Below are 16,695 nucleotides of genomic sequence, written 5' to 3' on the forward strand. Positions count from 1 at the left end.
CCCCCAGGTGGAGGTTGCTGGCAGCCAGGTGGTGAGGGAAGGGGATGGAGGGGGAGGCAGTGGAGTGCTGGGGCCTGAGCAGATCGATGCCCCCAGCACTTCCTTCCCCAACCCCAGGAAAACAATTAAGTACAGATCGATGGGTGGCCGCTTTGAATATGCATAAGTGAGCACTTGACCTTCAGAGCATCTGCTCCCCCCACCACACACACATACACAGTCACACACACACACACACACACACACACACGCCCCATGTACTCCCCTCCCAGCTGCTTGAGTTGACCAAGTGACCTTACTCCTCTCCTCAGTTGAGCCCCCACAAAACTCCCAGAGCCTTCCATAGCCTGGCCTGCTTGTGGTCAAAAGCACCTTGACCATGGCACCTTGCTAGCCAGCTGTCACTTCAACATTTCTGTCTGTGGAGTGCAGTTTGGATGTGCTGGTTTCCAAGGTCCTGCCTGAGGCCAGTCTTTGTGAACAGTAGTACTGTGAGGAGGGGGCCCAGCGAAGTGCTGGGAGCTCTGGAAAGGGGGGATCCTAAGGAGGGGTGCATGGTACAGGTGTGCCCTTGTGAGAGGAGGGCTCCTGAGAAGGAGGAGCCTAGTGAACGGGAACTCCTTAGAGAAGAGTCCTGGTGAGGGGCACCCGGTGAGGGCCAGGGACTCAGATGGGGAGAAGCCCAGGAGAAAGGGCACTCTGGAGAAGGAAGGGACTTTCTGCTGGGTCGGGGGAGGACCTGGGTGGAGAAGGGATTCTCACGAGATGGCATTGTGAGAGGAATTCCTTGTTGGAAAGATTTGGGGGTCGGGGGGAAGACCTTGTGAGTGGGGTTGGTTCAGAGGGTCAGGGCCTCCGTTAACCACTTGCCTCCTGTCTTCCAGGCTTACAGCTTCGCCATGGGCTGCTGGCCCAAGAATGGACTTCTAGACATGAACAAGGGCCTCAGCCTGCAACACATAGGCCGGCCCCACAGCGGCATTGGTCAGTCCCTTCGCATATTCCCCCGGCAGCTCCATCCATCGTCCCTTGCCCGCATGCCCCAGTCCCCAGGCACACAGAGAGTTTCCATGGCTCATTCAGTGCCCTAACAGGGCTCTCTACATAGCTGGGGGGATGGCAGAAGGCGGGTGGAATGAGAAAATTACTGAATGGGACCACTGGAAGGCACCACTCAAAGTGGTGTTTTGGAGGAGGCTGGGTCTGGGCTTTTGGTGAGTCACAGGTGGCCTTGGACTCAGGCCAAAGTCCCCCCTCACTGGCTGCATCTCTAGTGGGCAATGTCCTCAGTGGGTGGGGACATGTCAGCTTACCCACCCCCCATGGAGCTGGAGGAGGCTGTTTAATATTGTTTCAAGTCTGTGGCCACTAAACTGGACGATCAATGGGAGTTAAGGAGATGAATTATTTAAACCTCACCAGCTTTTAATTAGTCGGGGTCCTTCTGACCGATGACTCTGTCCACAGGGTATTGACTCCCCCGCAGGAGCAGCAGCCTCCATTGAGCGGTGCCTGGGTTGAGGGGGGCCACTTGGGGTACCAAATGGGGGTATACCCTCAGGGGGATTCTTGTTTGGAAGGGAACTGGAGTGGCTACGATTCCAGGCAGTTGGAGGCTCTGTTAGTTTCTGATCTATCAGTATGAATACATATCTGTATCTGTGTGTCTGCATATGTGTGACACCTTTAGCTGTAGGTCTCTGTGTCAGACTGAGAGTATAATGTGTCCATGATTATACATGTCTGTTGGGGAGCGTGTTAACAGTGTATCTGTATTTTTCTGAGGGCATGAGTCTGTGTGGAAGCAGCTGCCAGTCTCTGTATCTGTCAGGTGTGTCTGTTCACTTCTGTGTATCTTATTTTGTTTGCATATGCACATGTGTGCATGCACATGCTCTCAGGTGGGGCACCTGACCAGGCATAGGCCTTATTCCAAGTGGGAAAGAGCCAGAGTGTCTCTGGGCAGTGCTCTGACATTACCACAACCTGTGAGCCTTTGGGGTCGCATCATTGTTGGGGGTACTGGAGAGATAATACCAGGTCCGAAGGACCCAGTCACCTCCTTCAAAGTAGACCGTTTATCCATTCCAGACATTGACTGGTGCCTTGTGGATGCTGGGCACACTGAGTACAAGTTTCTGTTCTCAGTGAGCTCACATCCTGGGAAGAGACAGGGACTTGCCTGAAATAGGTGCTTGCCACCCAGGGTACTAAGGGCTGTGATAGAAAATACATGGGTTGCCCCAAAGGTGGTTTTCCCTCTCCTTAGTTGCCAAGTAGCTTCTACTTCTTCAGTTACCTCTCACTAAGAGGTAGTGATATGGGGGCATCTCACCCCAGGAGGGATGTCCCTATATTCTTGTTGGGACATCTCAAGGGTTTCCCAGGGTCCAGGCTAAGAGGAAGTGACCAACAGGCCTGGGGAACTGGGGGTACTCCACCATAACTGATGTTCCCTCTCATAGATATTTTCCAAACAATCTAGAGAAGATGCCAAACCCAGCAGGGTAATATGCCTGGGAGGTCAGCAGGAAGTTTCCTAGAGAAGAGGACACTTGAATTGGAATCTTTGAAAGATAAATAGGAGTTTGGTAGTCAGAAAAATGGGGGGAGGGTATTTTAGATAGGAGGACTCAGTAGAAAGGCCTGTGGGCATGAGAAACCCAGTGTGCTGAGGACAAGTTCAGACACCTACAAGAAGCTTCCCATGACTGGAGTGGCAAATTTGGGTTAGGAAACAGTTAGAAAATAATCAGAGACTGGCCGGGCGCGGTGGCTCAAGCCTGTAATCCCAGCACTTTGGGAGGCCGAGACGGGTGGATCACGAGGTCAGGAGATCGAGACCATCCTGGCTAACACGGTGAAACCCCGTCTCTACTAAAATACAAAACTAGCCGGGCGAGGTGGTGGGCGCCTGTAGTCCCAGCTACTCGGGAGGCTGAGGCAGGAGAATGGCGTAAACCCGGGAGGCGGAGCTTGCAGTGAGCTGAGATCTGGCCACTGCACTCCAGTCCGGGCGACAGAGCGAGACTCCGCCTCAAAAAAAAAAAAAAAAAAGAAAAGAAAATAATCAGAGACGTAAGCAGGGCCTTGAATGCCTGGTTAAAGGGTGTGGACTTTTCCTGCAGTTTTGAGGAGACATAGGAAGTTTGTGAGTGAGAGAATGATGTGATCAAAGCTCTGATTCAGAATCAATGAGGCAGTTTCTGTTGCACAAAACTAGTTCTTAGTAGGTGCTCAATAAATGCATGTGGGTGGTTGAATGAATGAGTAGGTGAGTAAATGAATCAATGAAAGAGTGATGGGAAAGGGAGGAACCAAAGAGGACCAGTGAGAAGACTTGCGTTGGTCCACTGAAGGAAGAACTGGCTGGGGGCTAGGGACAGCCAAGGTTAATGCACCCCACATATACTTTATCTGGGTGCCCCTTCTATCATCTGTCCCAGGGTGTGTGTTTGAGAAGAAGGGGTTCCTTGTTCCCACTCTGTGCTTCTTGAGACTCAGCAATGCCTCTGTTGTCTGTTCACCTGTTGACCCTAGGTTAGGACCTCTGAGGTATCCCCTGCTTTTTCAGAGAAGGTGGTTTCTTTATCTGGGTGGGCCCCATGGGGCAGCCCAAGGCTCTGAGTGACAATGGAGTAAGGGCTTTGGAGCCAGAAGTAGTTCTGGTTCTTCCACCCAGAACCCTGTGACCGTAGATGAAGGACAGTGCCATCTGCCTCTCTGGGTTGTTGGGAAGGCTCAGTGAGTCCCCTGGGAAAGTGTTCATGCAGTGCTGGGCACACTGTGGGGCTAAAGGGGCTCCCTCCTCTGTTGCCAGCACCAGGGGCTCCCCAGGATACTGGGCTTCTTTACACTTGGTCTTTGTAGTCTTTGAATGAAGAGGGCTGCCCTGCCACCTCCAGGCTGGCTCTGAGGTGTGGGTGAGGGTGCTTGGAAGGGAGGGAGGATATAGGGCATTAATTGGGCTGGGAGAGGCGGGGAAGGGGAGGCGTGGGTTTTGAGCAGTGAGGTTAATGGCCCTCGCACCAAAGAGACAGCTTTAATGAGCTTCAGCTGGCGATGCCCCGAGTTACTGTGCGTGCTAAAAGGGTCGCGCTGTAAGAGTTTGATGTGGACTGCTTCCTAGCCCTGGGGGTCAGAGGTCAGCTCCTGTCACTGGCCACTCAGGCTGGTCCTTAGTGACATGGTGCTAATTAACTGTGTGAGGAGCTGCCAGCTTGGAATGGGGAGTGGTATGTGTATTGGCTGGTGGGGGGTGAGGCAGCATTGGGTGGCTGCCAGGCAAGGGTGCTGCGGATCCCACAGCTGAGCCATGTCCAGGGTCTGCTCAGTCCTCCTGCAGTGCCACAGGAGTGTGGCATGGGTGGTGTGAAGGTGCTGAGAGAGCACAGAGGCAGGCTTGGGGTGACGGGTGTGGGGAAGGGGCTCAGGCCGTAGGGGAGAGGGCTACTAGGGTGGTTGTGCATGCTGTAGGAGTGTTTTGGCCAGGGGAGTTACATGGTCAGTGTTGGCTTCAGTCAGAGGATGCTCATAGTTTATAGGGGAAGGACTAGTGAGGACAGACTGCAGACAGGGAGGCTGAAAGCGGGGGGGCAGCAAGGTAAGCAAGAGTGCATCGGCCCTGGAAATAGAGGTAGGACACCAGGTAAAACTTTCTTTCATTCCCTACACACTATCTTGGACCTACCATACATCAGGAACCATGGTAGGTGCTAGAAATGTATTGGTAACAATGGCAGACACAGTGCTCTGCCCCCACAGAGCTCACAAGTGGAGTTGTGGGCTTGGCCCTGGGGACTGAGGGTGAAGTCGGGTTTAGGGATGGCCAAGGAGGGTACGGAGGTGGTGCAGCCCTGGGCAGAAAGGCTGCTGGAGGCTTGTCAGCGTGACGTCATAGTCAGGGGAGGGCACTTCCTTCTGCGGTAGTGGATTTTGCCTTGGAAGCCTGGTGAACAGCCTGGTGCCAGAGCAAGTTGTGGTGAGTAGGGCCTGCATGCATCTAGAACTGCCGACTCCAGGGCTGCCGATGGTCTCTGTCAGCATCCTTGGTTTGGACCACAGGCTCTGAGGGAGGGCAGCCTCCACAGGGGACTGCTGAGTGGTCCTTCATTCATTTCAGCAAAGGGGCAGTAAGCACTCACATTAGTTGGAAGCACTTTATATTAACTAATTCAGTTTTCACAACAGTCTTATGACGGCAAGCATCATCATTCCCATTTTATAGATGAAGAAACTGAGGCTCAGTGAAGTGAACTGCCTAAGGTCACACAGCCAGTTGGTTGAGGAGCCAGGATTCAAACCCAAGCCCATCTGAGTGCAGAGCCTGTGTTATCACTGCGGAAGTATGAAGCACCCTTTTGGTATTGGGCTTTGCGCTACCAATAGAGACGATGTGGAAGAAAACAAGCTCGCTTCCCTCATTTCCCTCAGCGTCAAGTGAAACATGCAGGCCTGAGCAGAGCTTCAGTAGCAGCAGCTGAGGAAGAAAGCAGAGGCAGCATCACCACTCCCTCTCTGCTGCTGCAGTCTCCCTGAGCCAGGGACCTGCAATTGTTGGCATCTGACCTCCTTCTGGCCCTGACGGTTCTTTGTGATTTCAGTTCTCTCTTTGCCTCATGGCCCAGGAAAATTCTGCTAATCTTCCAGGGGCCACCTCCTCCGGGAATCTTGCCTGGCCCTCCCAGTATGAGTGTTCAAAACACACACTTGGGCCCTATTATAATTTGTCAGAGCTAATGATCTGGCCTTACGTACTTGGGTTCTCTAAGGGCAGGGCCTGGGCCTCCTTCCCTTCTTTTTTGGAAATCTGCACAGGAAATGTCAGTAAAATCTCACCTGCTATTGTAACTTGGAGGCCCCACAGACTACTGCTGGTTTCAGCTGGCTAGGAGAGTAACTGGAACCTTCCCTGATTCCTGGCTGGGTGGTCCTGCCTAGGAGCTTGGCCCCTCTGCTCTGGGATGGAGAAGGATCCCGGTGAGGCTTGTGGTACAGGTGGCATGGCCAGAAACCAAGTGGACTCTCAAGAGCTTGCTACCCAGAACTGTTTGGCAAGAGAGCTGGGCTGGAAGGTGGCAGGGTGGGGGCCTGGCCCCCAGTGGGGCAGTGGGCTGGCCTGTGGTCTCCCCTGAAGGAGTGGGGTGTCTATCAAGAGTCCAGTCAGAACGCATTAGCTCTGTGACATGGATCTCATTAGTGCCCATGAGAGGTGTCACTGCGGGAGAATCGTCGGCTCAGGGAGACGCTTGTACCAAAAGGAAGAAAGGACAGTGACAGCCTTTTCTCTGCCGCCTCTGCCGCCGCGCTCACTGGGCTGCCCGCCCTCCTCCTCGTTGGGGGGGTGGGGGGTGCTGGCTAATGAGCTCGTCTGCAGTACAGCTTTGCCTTGCCTCCTTGAAGTTTCCCGGGTCCCTCTGAAGACCTCGGGCCCGGGATTAGCACACACCAAACGCCAGCCCCCCTCTTGCCCAGCAGGGAGTTCCTTCTGATCACCCTATTCCTGCTGCCATAGGCAAGGAAAGGGGGTGGTACCAAGATAGAGCCACTGTGGCCTGGGGGAGGGGGCCTTGCACCTCTGGGAAGCCTCAAGCCCCTCTGCATCCCTTGACAGAATGACCATGTCCACCTCTCTGCAGAGGGTTCTTGCTTCCCAGAGCTGCAGTCTTCTCCTCCCATCCCCTTTCTCCATGACATCTAGCCTGGCAGTGTCCCCATTCCTGTGGGGGACCCCCCACCCAAGGCAAGGAAGAATGTGAGGACCTTGGCTGAGGGTTCAGGAGGTAGCATTTAGATCTGATAGGATGTGGGACTTTCTGGCTCAGCTAGAGAGCCTCAGAATTAGCAAGATTCGTGGAGTCTTCTGGGCTTCAGATGATCTGAGTGGTGATGCATTGATGCGAGACCTCTACAGACTTTGATATCCTTCTCCCCATTTGTCCCAGAGAGGTACCTTGCCCGCTTCCCCTAGCTTTGGCCACCTTCAGGGCTGGGAGGGGAGGAGTCAGCCCAGCTGCCTTATGGGGAAGGGCAGAGCACAGTGGAATGTTTGCTTCCCCAACACTACTGCCCCCTCCCATCCAGTTCTTTCTGGTGTGGACCTAAGAACAGGAGAAGCCAGGGAGGTGGATGGTCATGAGAAGGGTTAACTCCCCCGTCATTGACAGGGTCTGCACTGGCCTGCCTGGATAGTGCCTTGGGAGAGGGTGCTGGCTCCTTCCTCCCTGAGCTGACCCCCTTGGAGCCCCAGAGACATCTGAGGAATTGGTTCTTGCCAGACACCAGACTACTCTTCAGTAGCAACCATAGATGGAAGAATGGCTAGATGGATGGGTGAGTTGATGGACAGATGGATGGAGGAAGGTTCTCCTGTATGTATGTATGTATGTATGTATTCTGTGTGTTTGATTCTTCAGGAAGTACAATCTTTGTTTCCCCACCTTCCTAGCCCCAGGCCCCGGCCTCATCTCCCCTTGTCTCTCTCTGTATCTCCTGTCAAACCATCGCAGACTTAAATGACAAAGAAATCAGAAAGACAGATCAATGCCGGCCAAATTAGCACTTGCAGATAGACTGTGTGGGGATGTCAGCGCCCTGACCCCTGGTGATCTTGCAGCCTCCGCTGCTGATATTATGCAAATTACATCCATCTGGCAGGACCCGCGTGCTGGCTGCTCCTACTCAGAGGAGTAATGGGCTGGGGGTGGGCGGGAGTGTTAGAGCAAGAGTCACTGGAGTGTGTGCGTGTGTGTGCATGTGTGAGCATGTGTTTGAGTGTGTGTGAGGGCGTGCGGTGCCCACCAAGCACTGGGCGGTGATTGAGTGATTGACAGGGCAGATAAGGGACTGCATTGGATTCCTTTGGGCTGAGGGATTAGGAGCAGCCACAGATGGGAGATAACCGGACTTCATTTCAGTTTATTTTCCTCCTTATCCCCTCTCCCCACCTTCACTCCCCGAAAAACACAATCTCTGTAGTTTGTGTTTTCATCAATATTTGCAAGTCATTACCACTGGTTTAAGGTGAGAGACAATGTCAGGGCCCAGACCAGGCCAGCCCCTCCCCCAGTCCCTGGTACCCTGAGAATCAGTCCCTAGAGCGGCACAGACAGCCTTCACTCCAGTGGCGTTCACAGCAGCCCCTCCTTTCAGGCCCACAGTACTCATGGGGCAATCCATACCTCATGGACCAGCCCTGCTGGCCCACCCCATCTGACCTCATGCCAGCTGACATTCCTTAAGCTTGGCTCTGCCCCTCCACCTGCAACTACTGTGGGACATCCCTCCCTATGCTTTGGCTCCAGCATAGGTGCTCTGTCGTCGGCATTAGCTGTGCCCCCTGGGGCTGCCCCTCTCCTTCTGCAGGGTTCTGGACCCTTCCTCTTAGCTTCTCCCATCCTGGACACTACTGACCAGGCCTAGGCCCCACTGGGCAAAGTGGGGCCTGTGGCCTGCAGAGAGGGGAATTTGGCCTGGTCTGAATCACACCAGTGTCATTCTTTGTTTGCTGAGTGCCAGGTATTAGTACAGAGGGCTTTATATCTGTTCTGTCACTGAATTCTCAAACCCCGTAATAAAGGCTGTCATCTCTACTGGATATGAGGAAACTGAGGCTCCAGAAGGTTGTCATGACTGAGAGCTGCTCAGCAAGGAAGTGAGAGAGCAGGAATTTGAACACAGATCTCTCCTAGTCTAGGGTTGGAGTTCTTCACCACCATGAGTACAGCTTTCCTGCCATTCCACCAGCTGCAGACACGCAACATGTCACCACGCCTGGATCCATTTAAAAGAGCCATCCTTGTACCGTAGGCAGAGAAGTTCATTCAGCTACTAGCCTGTGAACACAGACCCTGACTCAGACCTCCTGCTAGGCTAAACCAGCCCAAGCCAGGCTGAACCAGGCCAAAGGGGACTGGAATCAAACAGGCCCTGCTTTCAGAAGCTGTGTGTCTGAGACAGTTGGGCTGTAGCAAGAAGGACACACAGAGGACAGAATGTACCCAGCAGCTGAGCCAGCCCAGGAGTGTGTCCCAGCATACGGCCTCCAGGCCCATGTAGCTCAAGGAGAGGGGCTGGGGTTGCCCAAGCCAGCCTGCTGTGGTGGCTGAGGGTATAGCTGTCCCAGAGGCCCCTCCAAAACTAGGTCCCTGCTGTACCCTCCCACCAGGCAGGGCTGGGAGCTGGGAGTGCTGGGGACATGTCCGGGGACATGTGTGCAAGGGGAGCTTGTCCTAATGAGGAGAACATGGCTGCTAGTTAGGCAAGGGGCGGGCAGGGAGCCGCAGAGCTGATTGAAGGCAGGGGCAGGGGTCAGACAATTAGGCCCAGATCCTGCCGTTTGATGTGAGTTCTGAGGCCTCAAAGCCTCCCTTCAGCTGGCTCCCTCCACTCCCTCCTCTCCCTCCTCTTTCCTTTCTTCTTCTGCCCAAAGGCAGGAAGGATGGAAGCGCTTACACTCACTGTTACTATTATTAAACCCTGCGGCAGGCCAGCCAGACCCCAGGACTCCTGCCCACAGGGGGCACCCCAGGCCCCCAGGAGGTTCCTTGGGCCCCAGAGTGGGCATCTGGCCAGAGGCCAAGGCCAGGCCAGCTGAGTCCCAGGGCAGGGTAACCCTGCCCCTCTTGCTTCTGGGGCAGGAGAGTGAATGGGGCCGCCCAGCGGGAATTTGGGCTCTGGGCTCTCAGGGCCATATCCCAGGCCTGCATTAACCATCACCTCCTGCAGCCGCTTAGTTCTTTTCTGTCCTGGCCTGGGGCTGAGGGTTGAGGGCATGATTCATTCACGCTCATATCCCATCACACAGTGATTTGCAGCAGTCGCATCAAGACCTTTTGCTACAAGATGGAGATAATGTAGAGCCTCGCAGCCCCACAGCACTGTCACACACCCCAGAGCAGACCCCCACACCAGATATCATAGCCACACGTATACCATCACAGGCCATATCCACAGGGTCTTGCACAAAAGCACCTACTGTCCCCTGCCACAGGGCCCTGAGTTCTCAGCCCCTCTCCCAGAATAGCTAAGAATAGCAGTTAGATCTTATGTCCAGGGCTGGGGGTTACTAGGCCCCTTCCAGTCTCCCACCCTAGGAAATAAGCCTAGAGAGTTGGTAGTGACCAGGGAGTGGGAAGAAGCTAGATTGGGGGGGGAGGGGGCAGCAGTGGGGAGAGGGAGGGTGGGAGCAGAGATAAATGTTAGCTGATTTCTTCCGTAATTAGTTACTCCCTCATCCCCGCGTTGTAATTGTGAACAAGCTGTAATGTTTAATTAGTCTGTAAATGAAACCCCAATTTCATAATGGCCTGGCTGACAGGGCTAAGTGAGCAGGGGAGGAGGAGGAGGGGACTCTTCCTCCCCTCCTCCTGCAGGGTGGATGCAGGCTGTGGGATCACCTCCTTTTCCTTTCAGCCCCAGCCTGGCCTTTGTCGGGGGAGGCTGTGTGATGGGGTTCAGGCCTATACTCTTGCTCTGAATATCCCTTCCACGGACCCATCTTACCAGAGGAAGGGGAGAGGAGGCTCTTAGGCATCCTTCCTGCCTCCCCATCACTCTTGGGTTGGGATAGGACAGTCAGCCCAACCCAGATGCTTCTGGTGGGAGAAGCTGACTCCAGTGGGAGAAGCTGACTCTGGTGGCCAGGCCTTGTGATCTCCCCAACGATGATGCTTCCTCCCTAGAGGCCTTTGCTTGGAACCTGGCACCTCAAAATCTGGCCCTATACACCGAAAGGAGCCGGTGATTGGTTTAGGCCCCTCCCGACCTGTCCCATCCCACTGCTAGGCGAGATCTAGCGCTGCGCTGCGCTGACACCCAGGCCGGCCCCTTATTCTCCGCAGGGATTATCACTGCAGCCTGCGATAAACCGGAGCTGCCGCAGGGGGGAGCCCCTGGCCCCGCGGCTGCCTCATTGGTCTTTCCCTGTCTCCCCTCCAACATCCTCATTGCCTGCACACGCCCCCGCCCCGCCTGCCGCAGCCATAAATCTCAATTTACGAGGGTGGCTCTGGTGGGGGAGGGAGGCAGCACCGCTAATGATGGCTCCTCAGCCGGATTTTTCATGTTGCACAGTCATAAATTTTTAAGAACAGCATGGGCAGCACGTTAGCGAGTTATCGAGGCTGCCTCCGTGCTGGCTGCCTGGCTCCAAGAGAGAAGAGCAGAGGCCGGATAGGGCCAAGGAGGTATTCTGGGGTGGGGGTGGGGCAGGGCAACCGGAGGAGTCTAAGGCCAGGGTAAGACAGGGCCAAGCAGATGGGCTAGGGCTACAGTGAGCCTGTGCACAGGACAAGGTAGTGCTGCCGGCCGCCGGGAGCCAAGGCCAGGCACGTGGGTGGGATCAGGCATGTGGGCATGCAGACCGTGGCCTTCGGGAGTCCCTGATGGATGCCTCTGCTCCAAGACTTGACACCATGATGTACAGGGAGCCTGGAGACATATGGATTTTCAAAGTGGCCACTTTGAATAGAATTACAAACCCTGAGCATGTGCACGGTGAGGCCTCTGCCCTGGCAGAGCTGCACCTAGTTCATAAACCAGATGCCTTTTAGGATTGTTCTAGAGAGCTAGGGTGCCTGGGGAAATGCCCACAGAGGGAGCATATCTGTGGATATGCTGGAGCCTGGAGCCGGGCTGACCTCATTCTGTTTAAGGCTCATGCCTTCAAGGTTGAGTGTTACTAGGTAAGTCGTTCCCCATCCTGGGTCTCTATTTCTTCCTCTTTAAAATGGGGTTGATGCTGGCCCCTAACTGTCAGGCTCACTGGAAGCAAGAACTGTAAAATCCTTGGCCCATATTTGCTCCTTCATCTATTTAAATTTCTAGAAAAGTTTCTGAGGGAAGTGTCTGGGAAAGAGATCATTGTGGGAGATGATGGAGCCTTCCCTGTGTTCAGTCATTCATTCAGAAAATGTTTGCTGAGGTCTTCTGGGTGCTCAGGCCAGTACTAGGGCTTCAGAGGTGAGAGATGCTCCTTCGTGGGAGGTGAAGTGAGCACTTTTGGCTGAGGCAGGTCAATGTTCGCAGCCGTGTTCCTGGTTCCACCACAGGGTTGAGGTGCCAGATCCAGCCCTGTTTTTCCATGGAAGCACCTAAGCCTGCAGGGTGCTGAGAGGCTCACGCAGGTCTCCTCACAAGTCCCCGGGCCAGGCGCTCCCCTGAGTCCCCTGACCAGCACAGTTGAGGGTTAATGCTCTTGACCACCTCAAGGGTGGGCAAGAAGAGCAAGTAGGACTCCAGGAGTCCCTGGAGGAGGTGGGCCTAGCACGAGGGACAGCCTCAGAAGGCCACAAGCACAAGGTCAAGAAATCAGCAGTTGCTCAAGGCGGCAGAAGTAGTGGGAGTGTGTGTTTGGGAGGTGGTGAGTGAAAATCCTGTGTTCAGGAGGGCTCCATGGTGATCCATCAGGACAGCTTGATCATTTTGGCAGAAGAGAGTCCCCACTCTGAGCCTTGTTGGCTTAGGGGAAGTCCCCTGTCTACTTGGGCACAGACTCAGCCTCTGTCCTCTGCCGGCCTCTCCTGTCCCCCTTAAGCCAGTCTCCTCCTGCTCCCCACACTCCACGCCCTTCCCTCATCTCTTGGAACCTGTCACACCTTTTACCTCATTGCCTTCCCATGTGGCTTTATTTTCCCCCAGAGCCCCATATTTCCACCCCGCAACCTAGTTAACTCCTCCTCATCCCTCAGAGCTCAGCTTAAAGTTTGCTTCCTCGGGGATGCTTTCCCTGACTCCTAGACTTGATCAAGTCCCCGTCTCCCCATGTACTTTTTCTCAGCACCTTGCTCTCCCCATTTATAGCATTTAATCACAGTTGTAATTAAGAAATTATTTGTTTGAAAGTTGTTTAATGCCTGTCTCCCTCACTAGACTGCAAGTTCCCTGAGGGCAAGAAATGTCTGTTTCATTTGGCTTATATCCCCAAAGCATAGCACAGTGTCTGACATGTGTAGGCAGATAGTAAATAAAATGTGCTGTATTGAATTGAGTTAAATTGAGTTGAGATGGCCCTCGCCCACCCCTGGGTGCCAGGGCAGGGGAGGCAGCTAGGGAAGTGCCTGGAGCTGAGGTGGTTCCCATTAGTCCTCATGATTAATTCACAGCCACACTGTGATAGAGTGGGCTTGTCCCCAGTCAGCGCCTCCGCTGGGGCCCACCTGTTAGCGACAAACAAACAAAGGGGATAAATAATGCATTGGGAGCTGAGCCAGGCAAGGCGGCGGTATTGAAATTAATAGGGATTAGCTGAGCAGCTTGAGGATGAAATATTTACCAGGTGGGACAGGGCTTAGGGAGGGCATCCCCCCTTCCGGGAGACCATAGGCATAGCTAGGCCTTTCTCCAGGGCATCATTGGCTAGGACTGGGGCACCCCAGCACCACCACTGCCACCCCTGGCTGCCTGGGTTTGCAGGACAGGCTGGCCAGACAGATGAGAGCTCAGGTCCCAGCCAGTCTCCTTGCACAGCAAAGTCCTGGGGAAACCAAGATGCTAGAAGGGAATGGAGGTGGGGAAGGGTCTGAAACCTTCAGGGCTTTGGAAGCTGGAGACAAAGACCATGACAGGGTTTCAGGTCCTGGGCATGTCAAGGCTTTGGGTGGCAAATGTCAGGGCTGGAGTTGGTTTGCCTGTAATCTTGCCCCTCTTTCTTTTCCTCTGGTCCTTCCTTTCTTCTTTTCAGTATATATTTCTTGAGTGTCTCTGTGGATAACATCTGTGCCCTCAGAGAGTTCATGGTCTAGCAGGAGGTGAAGGAGAGGCAGTTACAATACGCGGAGAATTGGCTGCTGTGGGAGCACACAGAAGAGGTTCCTAACATGAAGGCAGGATGGAGGGAAGGCACCTAGAGGAAGCACTAGCAATCCTGGGTCCTGAGACGCGAGGGCAATGAGCCAGGTGAGACGTGGGGAGTTTTCTAGGCAGAAGGCAGAGGATTTGAAAATTCAAGGGGCAAATGAGCCTGAACTTGGCTGTACAACAGGGGAGTGGGAATGATGAGACTAGAGATGTAAACAGGTCCAGACTCAGACTTTTATAAAGGGGTTGGGATGCACTGGGAGCTGAGTCAGGCAAGGTGGCAATATTGAACTTAATAGGGATTAGCTGAGCAGTCCTGAGAGGGGTGAGGAGCCACTGGAGGTGGTGCTGGTGGTGGTGGTTTTAATTTTTGACTTTTAAACTTTTTACTTTGAATTAATTTTATATTTGTAGGAAAGTTTCTATGTATCCCTTACCCAGCTTTCCCTCATTTTAACATCTTACATAATCACAATACAGTTATCAGTACCAGAAAATTAACATTGGTACTATGCTACATTAAAGGGCTTATTAGGCCGGGTGTGGTGGCACATACCTGTAATCCCAGCTACTTGGGAGGCTGAGGCACGGGACTGGCCTGAACCTGGGAGGTGGAGATGCAGTGAGCCGAGATCATGCCACTACACTCCAGCCTGGGCAACAGAAAGAAACCCTGTCTCAAAAAAAAAGCCTTATTTTAATTTCACCAGTGTTTCCATTAATCTCCTTTTTCTGCTCCAGGTTCATTGAAGGGTTTGTTGTTTTTGTTGTTGCTGTTGTTGTTTTTTGAGACAGCGTCTCACTCTGTTGCCCGGGATGGAATGCAGTAGTGTGATCTCGGCTCACTGCAATCTCTGCCTCCTGGGTTCAAGCGATTCTCCTGCCTCAGCCTCCTGAGTAGCTGGGATTACAGGTGCCACTACACCCAGCTAATTTTTTGTATTTTTAGTAGGGATGGGGTTTTGCCATGTTGGCCAGGCTGGTCTCGAACTCCTGACCTCGTGATTTGCCTACCTTGGCCTCCCAAAGTGCTGGAATTACAGGCGTTGAGCCGCCGCGCCCAGCCTGGGTTTTAAGACAGGGAGTGAAATGACCAGATTGGTGGTTTAAAAGGACACCATGGAAGAAAGATTGGCAGGGGCACTGCCGTTACCTAGATGAGAGATGATGGTGGGCTGGACCAGGATGGTGGTAATGGGAATATGGACTTAGAAATTATTGGAAAATATGTGGTAATTAAAACTCCTAGAAATTATTGGAAAATATATGGTAATTAAAGCTCCTAGAAATTATTGGAAAATATATGGTAATTAAAGCTCCAGGAGGGGAAAGTTTGCCCAGGGAAGGAGAGTGAGAAGGGAAGAGGACCAATGACAGTTCTGAGCAACACCCATATCTAAGAGGTGATCAAAAGAAAGGGAGTGTTCAAAGGAACCAAGGAGAATTGCATGGAAAGTGAGGGTGGGTCACTGAAGCCCAGGGAAGAGAGCTTTAAGGAGTGAACTGTTCACCAATTGTCTATCAATCAAAACCTGAAAAGCTTCATCCTCATGAGTCATAGGGATCATTAGAGAAAGCAGTGTTGGTAAAGCAGTGATCAGATTGCAAGGCGGGAGATGAGAAAATAAGATACTGAGTGTAAACAACTCTGAAGTTTGCCTCTAAAAGGGAGGAGAGATTGGGTACTAGCCAAATGGAAAAGGGAGTTAAAGGGAGACTTGTTTACTCCCAAGATGGGAGAGAATTAATATATTTACATGCTTATGTGAAGGAGCCAATGCAGAAGAAAAAAGTGAAGCTGTATCAATGGAAATAGGAGTACTCAATAATGTAAGGACCCTGAAAAGGCCTGGATTCTGGGTTGGACCCTTCCCAGGTGGAGTGGAGGGATGGGCTTAGAAAGTGACATCAGGCAATTAGCAGGGCGTGGTGGCAAGAGCCTATAGTCCCAGCTACTCTGGAGGCTGAGGCAGGAGAATCGCTTGAACCTGGGAGGCAGAGGTTGCAGTGAGCCGAGACCACACCATTGCACTCCAGCCTGGGCGACAGAGCGAGACTCCATCTCAAAAAAAAAAAAAAAAAAAAAGTGACATCAGGCTTGGCCCTCTCTTGTGACAGGATGAGAGGACTGGGGCAGACTCATAAGAGTGGCTTCTATGTGGCTTCTGTGAAGTAGAAGATAAGATTGTTTGTGTGGGTGAGGGGTTTGTGGTGATATTGAGGGCAGGGGATTTGAGATTTGTGGAAAGGAGAGAAACTTGAAATTGTCACTAGGGCTGAAGGGAGAGAGAGTGCACACTGATCAGGAGCACTGGAGACTGGCTGGGCAGTTTTATATACCCAACTGAGGCTGATGACTCTGATTTTGTAAGTGGCACTAGTCTATATGGTTGGGATTTTCTCTAGTCACACGCTCCAGGTGGCAGGCACGGAGAAGGCAGATTTTGGGTTTTTCCAGGCAAGGGTGACAAGGAAAAGGGAATAAGAGAGTTGAGGATTGGCAAGAAAAAGACTGAAAAGTAATGGACTGTGCAATCCAGGCTCCAAAGGCAGACATGTCAGTTATGTTGCTAGGACAGAAACTATGACTTTTCCCTTCTTTTTCACTAAATAGAACCCCTGTATAATTATAGAACCCCTGTATAATTATAGAACCCCTGTATAATAATCAGTGTGTACCTAGTTAAAAGACTACTTTTGGCCGGGCGCGGTGGCTCAAGCCTGTAATCCCAGCACTTTGGGAGGCCGAGACGGGCGGATCATGAGGTCAGGAGATCGAGACCATCCTGGCTAATACGATGAAACCCCGTCTCTACTAAAACATACAAAAAACCAGCCGGGGGAGGTGGCGGGCGCCTGTAGTCCCAGCTACTCGGGAGGCTGAGGCAGGAGAATGGC

The 16,695-nt window shown here is 52.9% G+C and overlaps 1 protein-coding gene across 12 annotated transcripts in view; it reads left to right on the top strand.

Moving 5' to 3' along the window:
• ERI3 (ERI1 exoribonuclease family member 3) overlaps positions 1-16,695 on the top strand; it is a 136,212-nt gene that overhangs the window by 107,345 nt on the left and 12,172 nt on the right. For 10 of the 12 annotated variants that reach the window (XM_017881848.1, XM_017881846.1, XM_017881853.1 and 7 more), the window contains one exon: positions 885-984. The exons of 1 other annotated variant lie outside the window; for it this stretch is intronic. In XM_017881848.1, the coding sequence (XP_017737337.1) occupies positions 885-984 (100 nt within the window). Of the gene's footprint in view, positions 1-884; positions 985-13,681; positions 13,897-16,695 lie in introns of all 12 variants that reach the window. One more of the 12 variants, XR_001887293.1, reaches the window with a different exon arrangement.

This window comes from Rhinopithecus bieti, unplaced genomic scaffold (genome assembly GCF_001698545.2).
Source record: "Rhinopithecus bieti isolate Rb0 unplaced genomic scaffold, ASM169854v2 scaffold_12155, whole genome shotgun sequence".
In the NCBI taxonomy this organism is placed as follows: domain Eukaryota; kingdom Metazoa; phylum Chordata; class Mammalia; order Primates; family Cercopithecidae; genus Rhinopithecus; species Rhinopithecus bieti.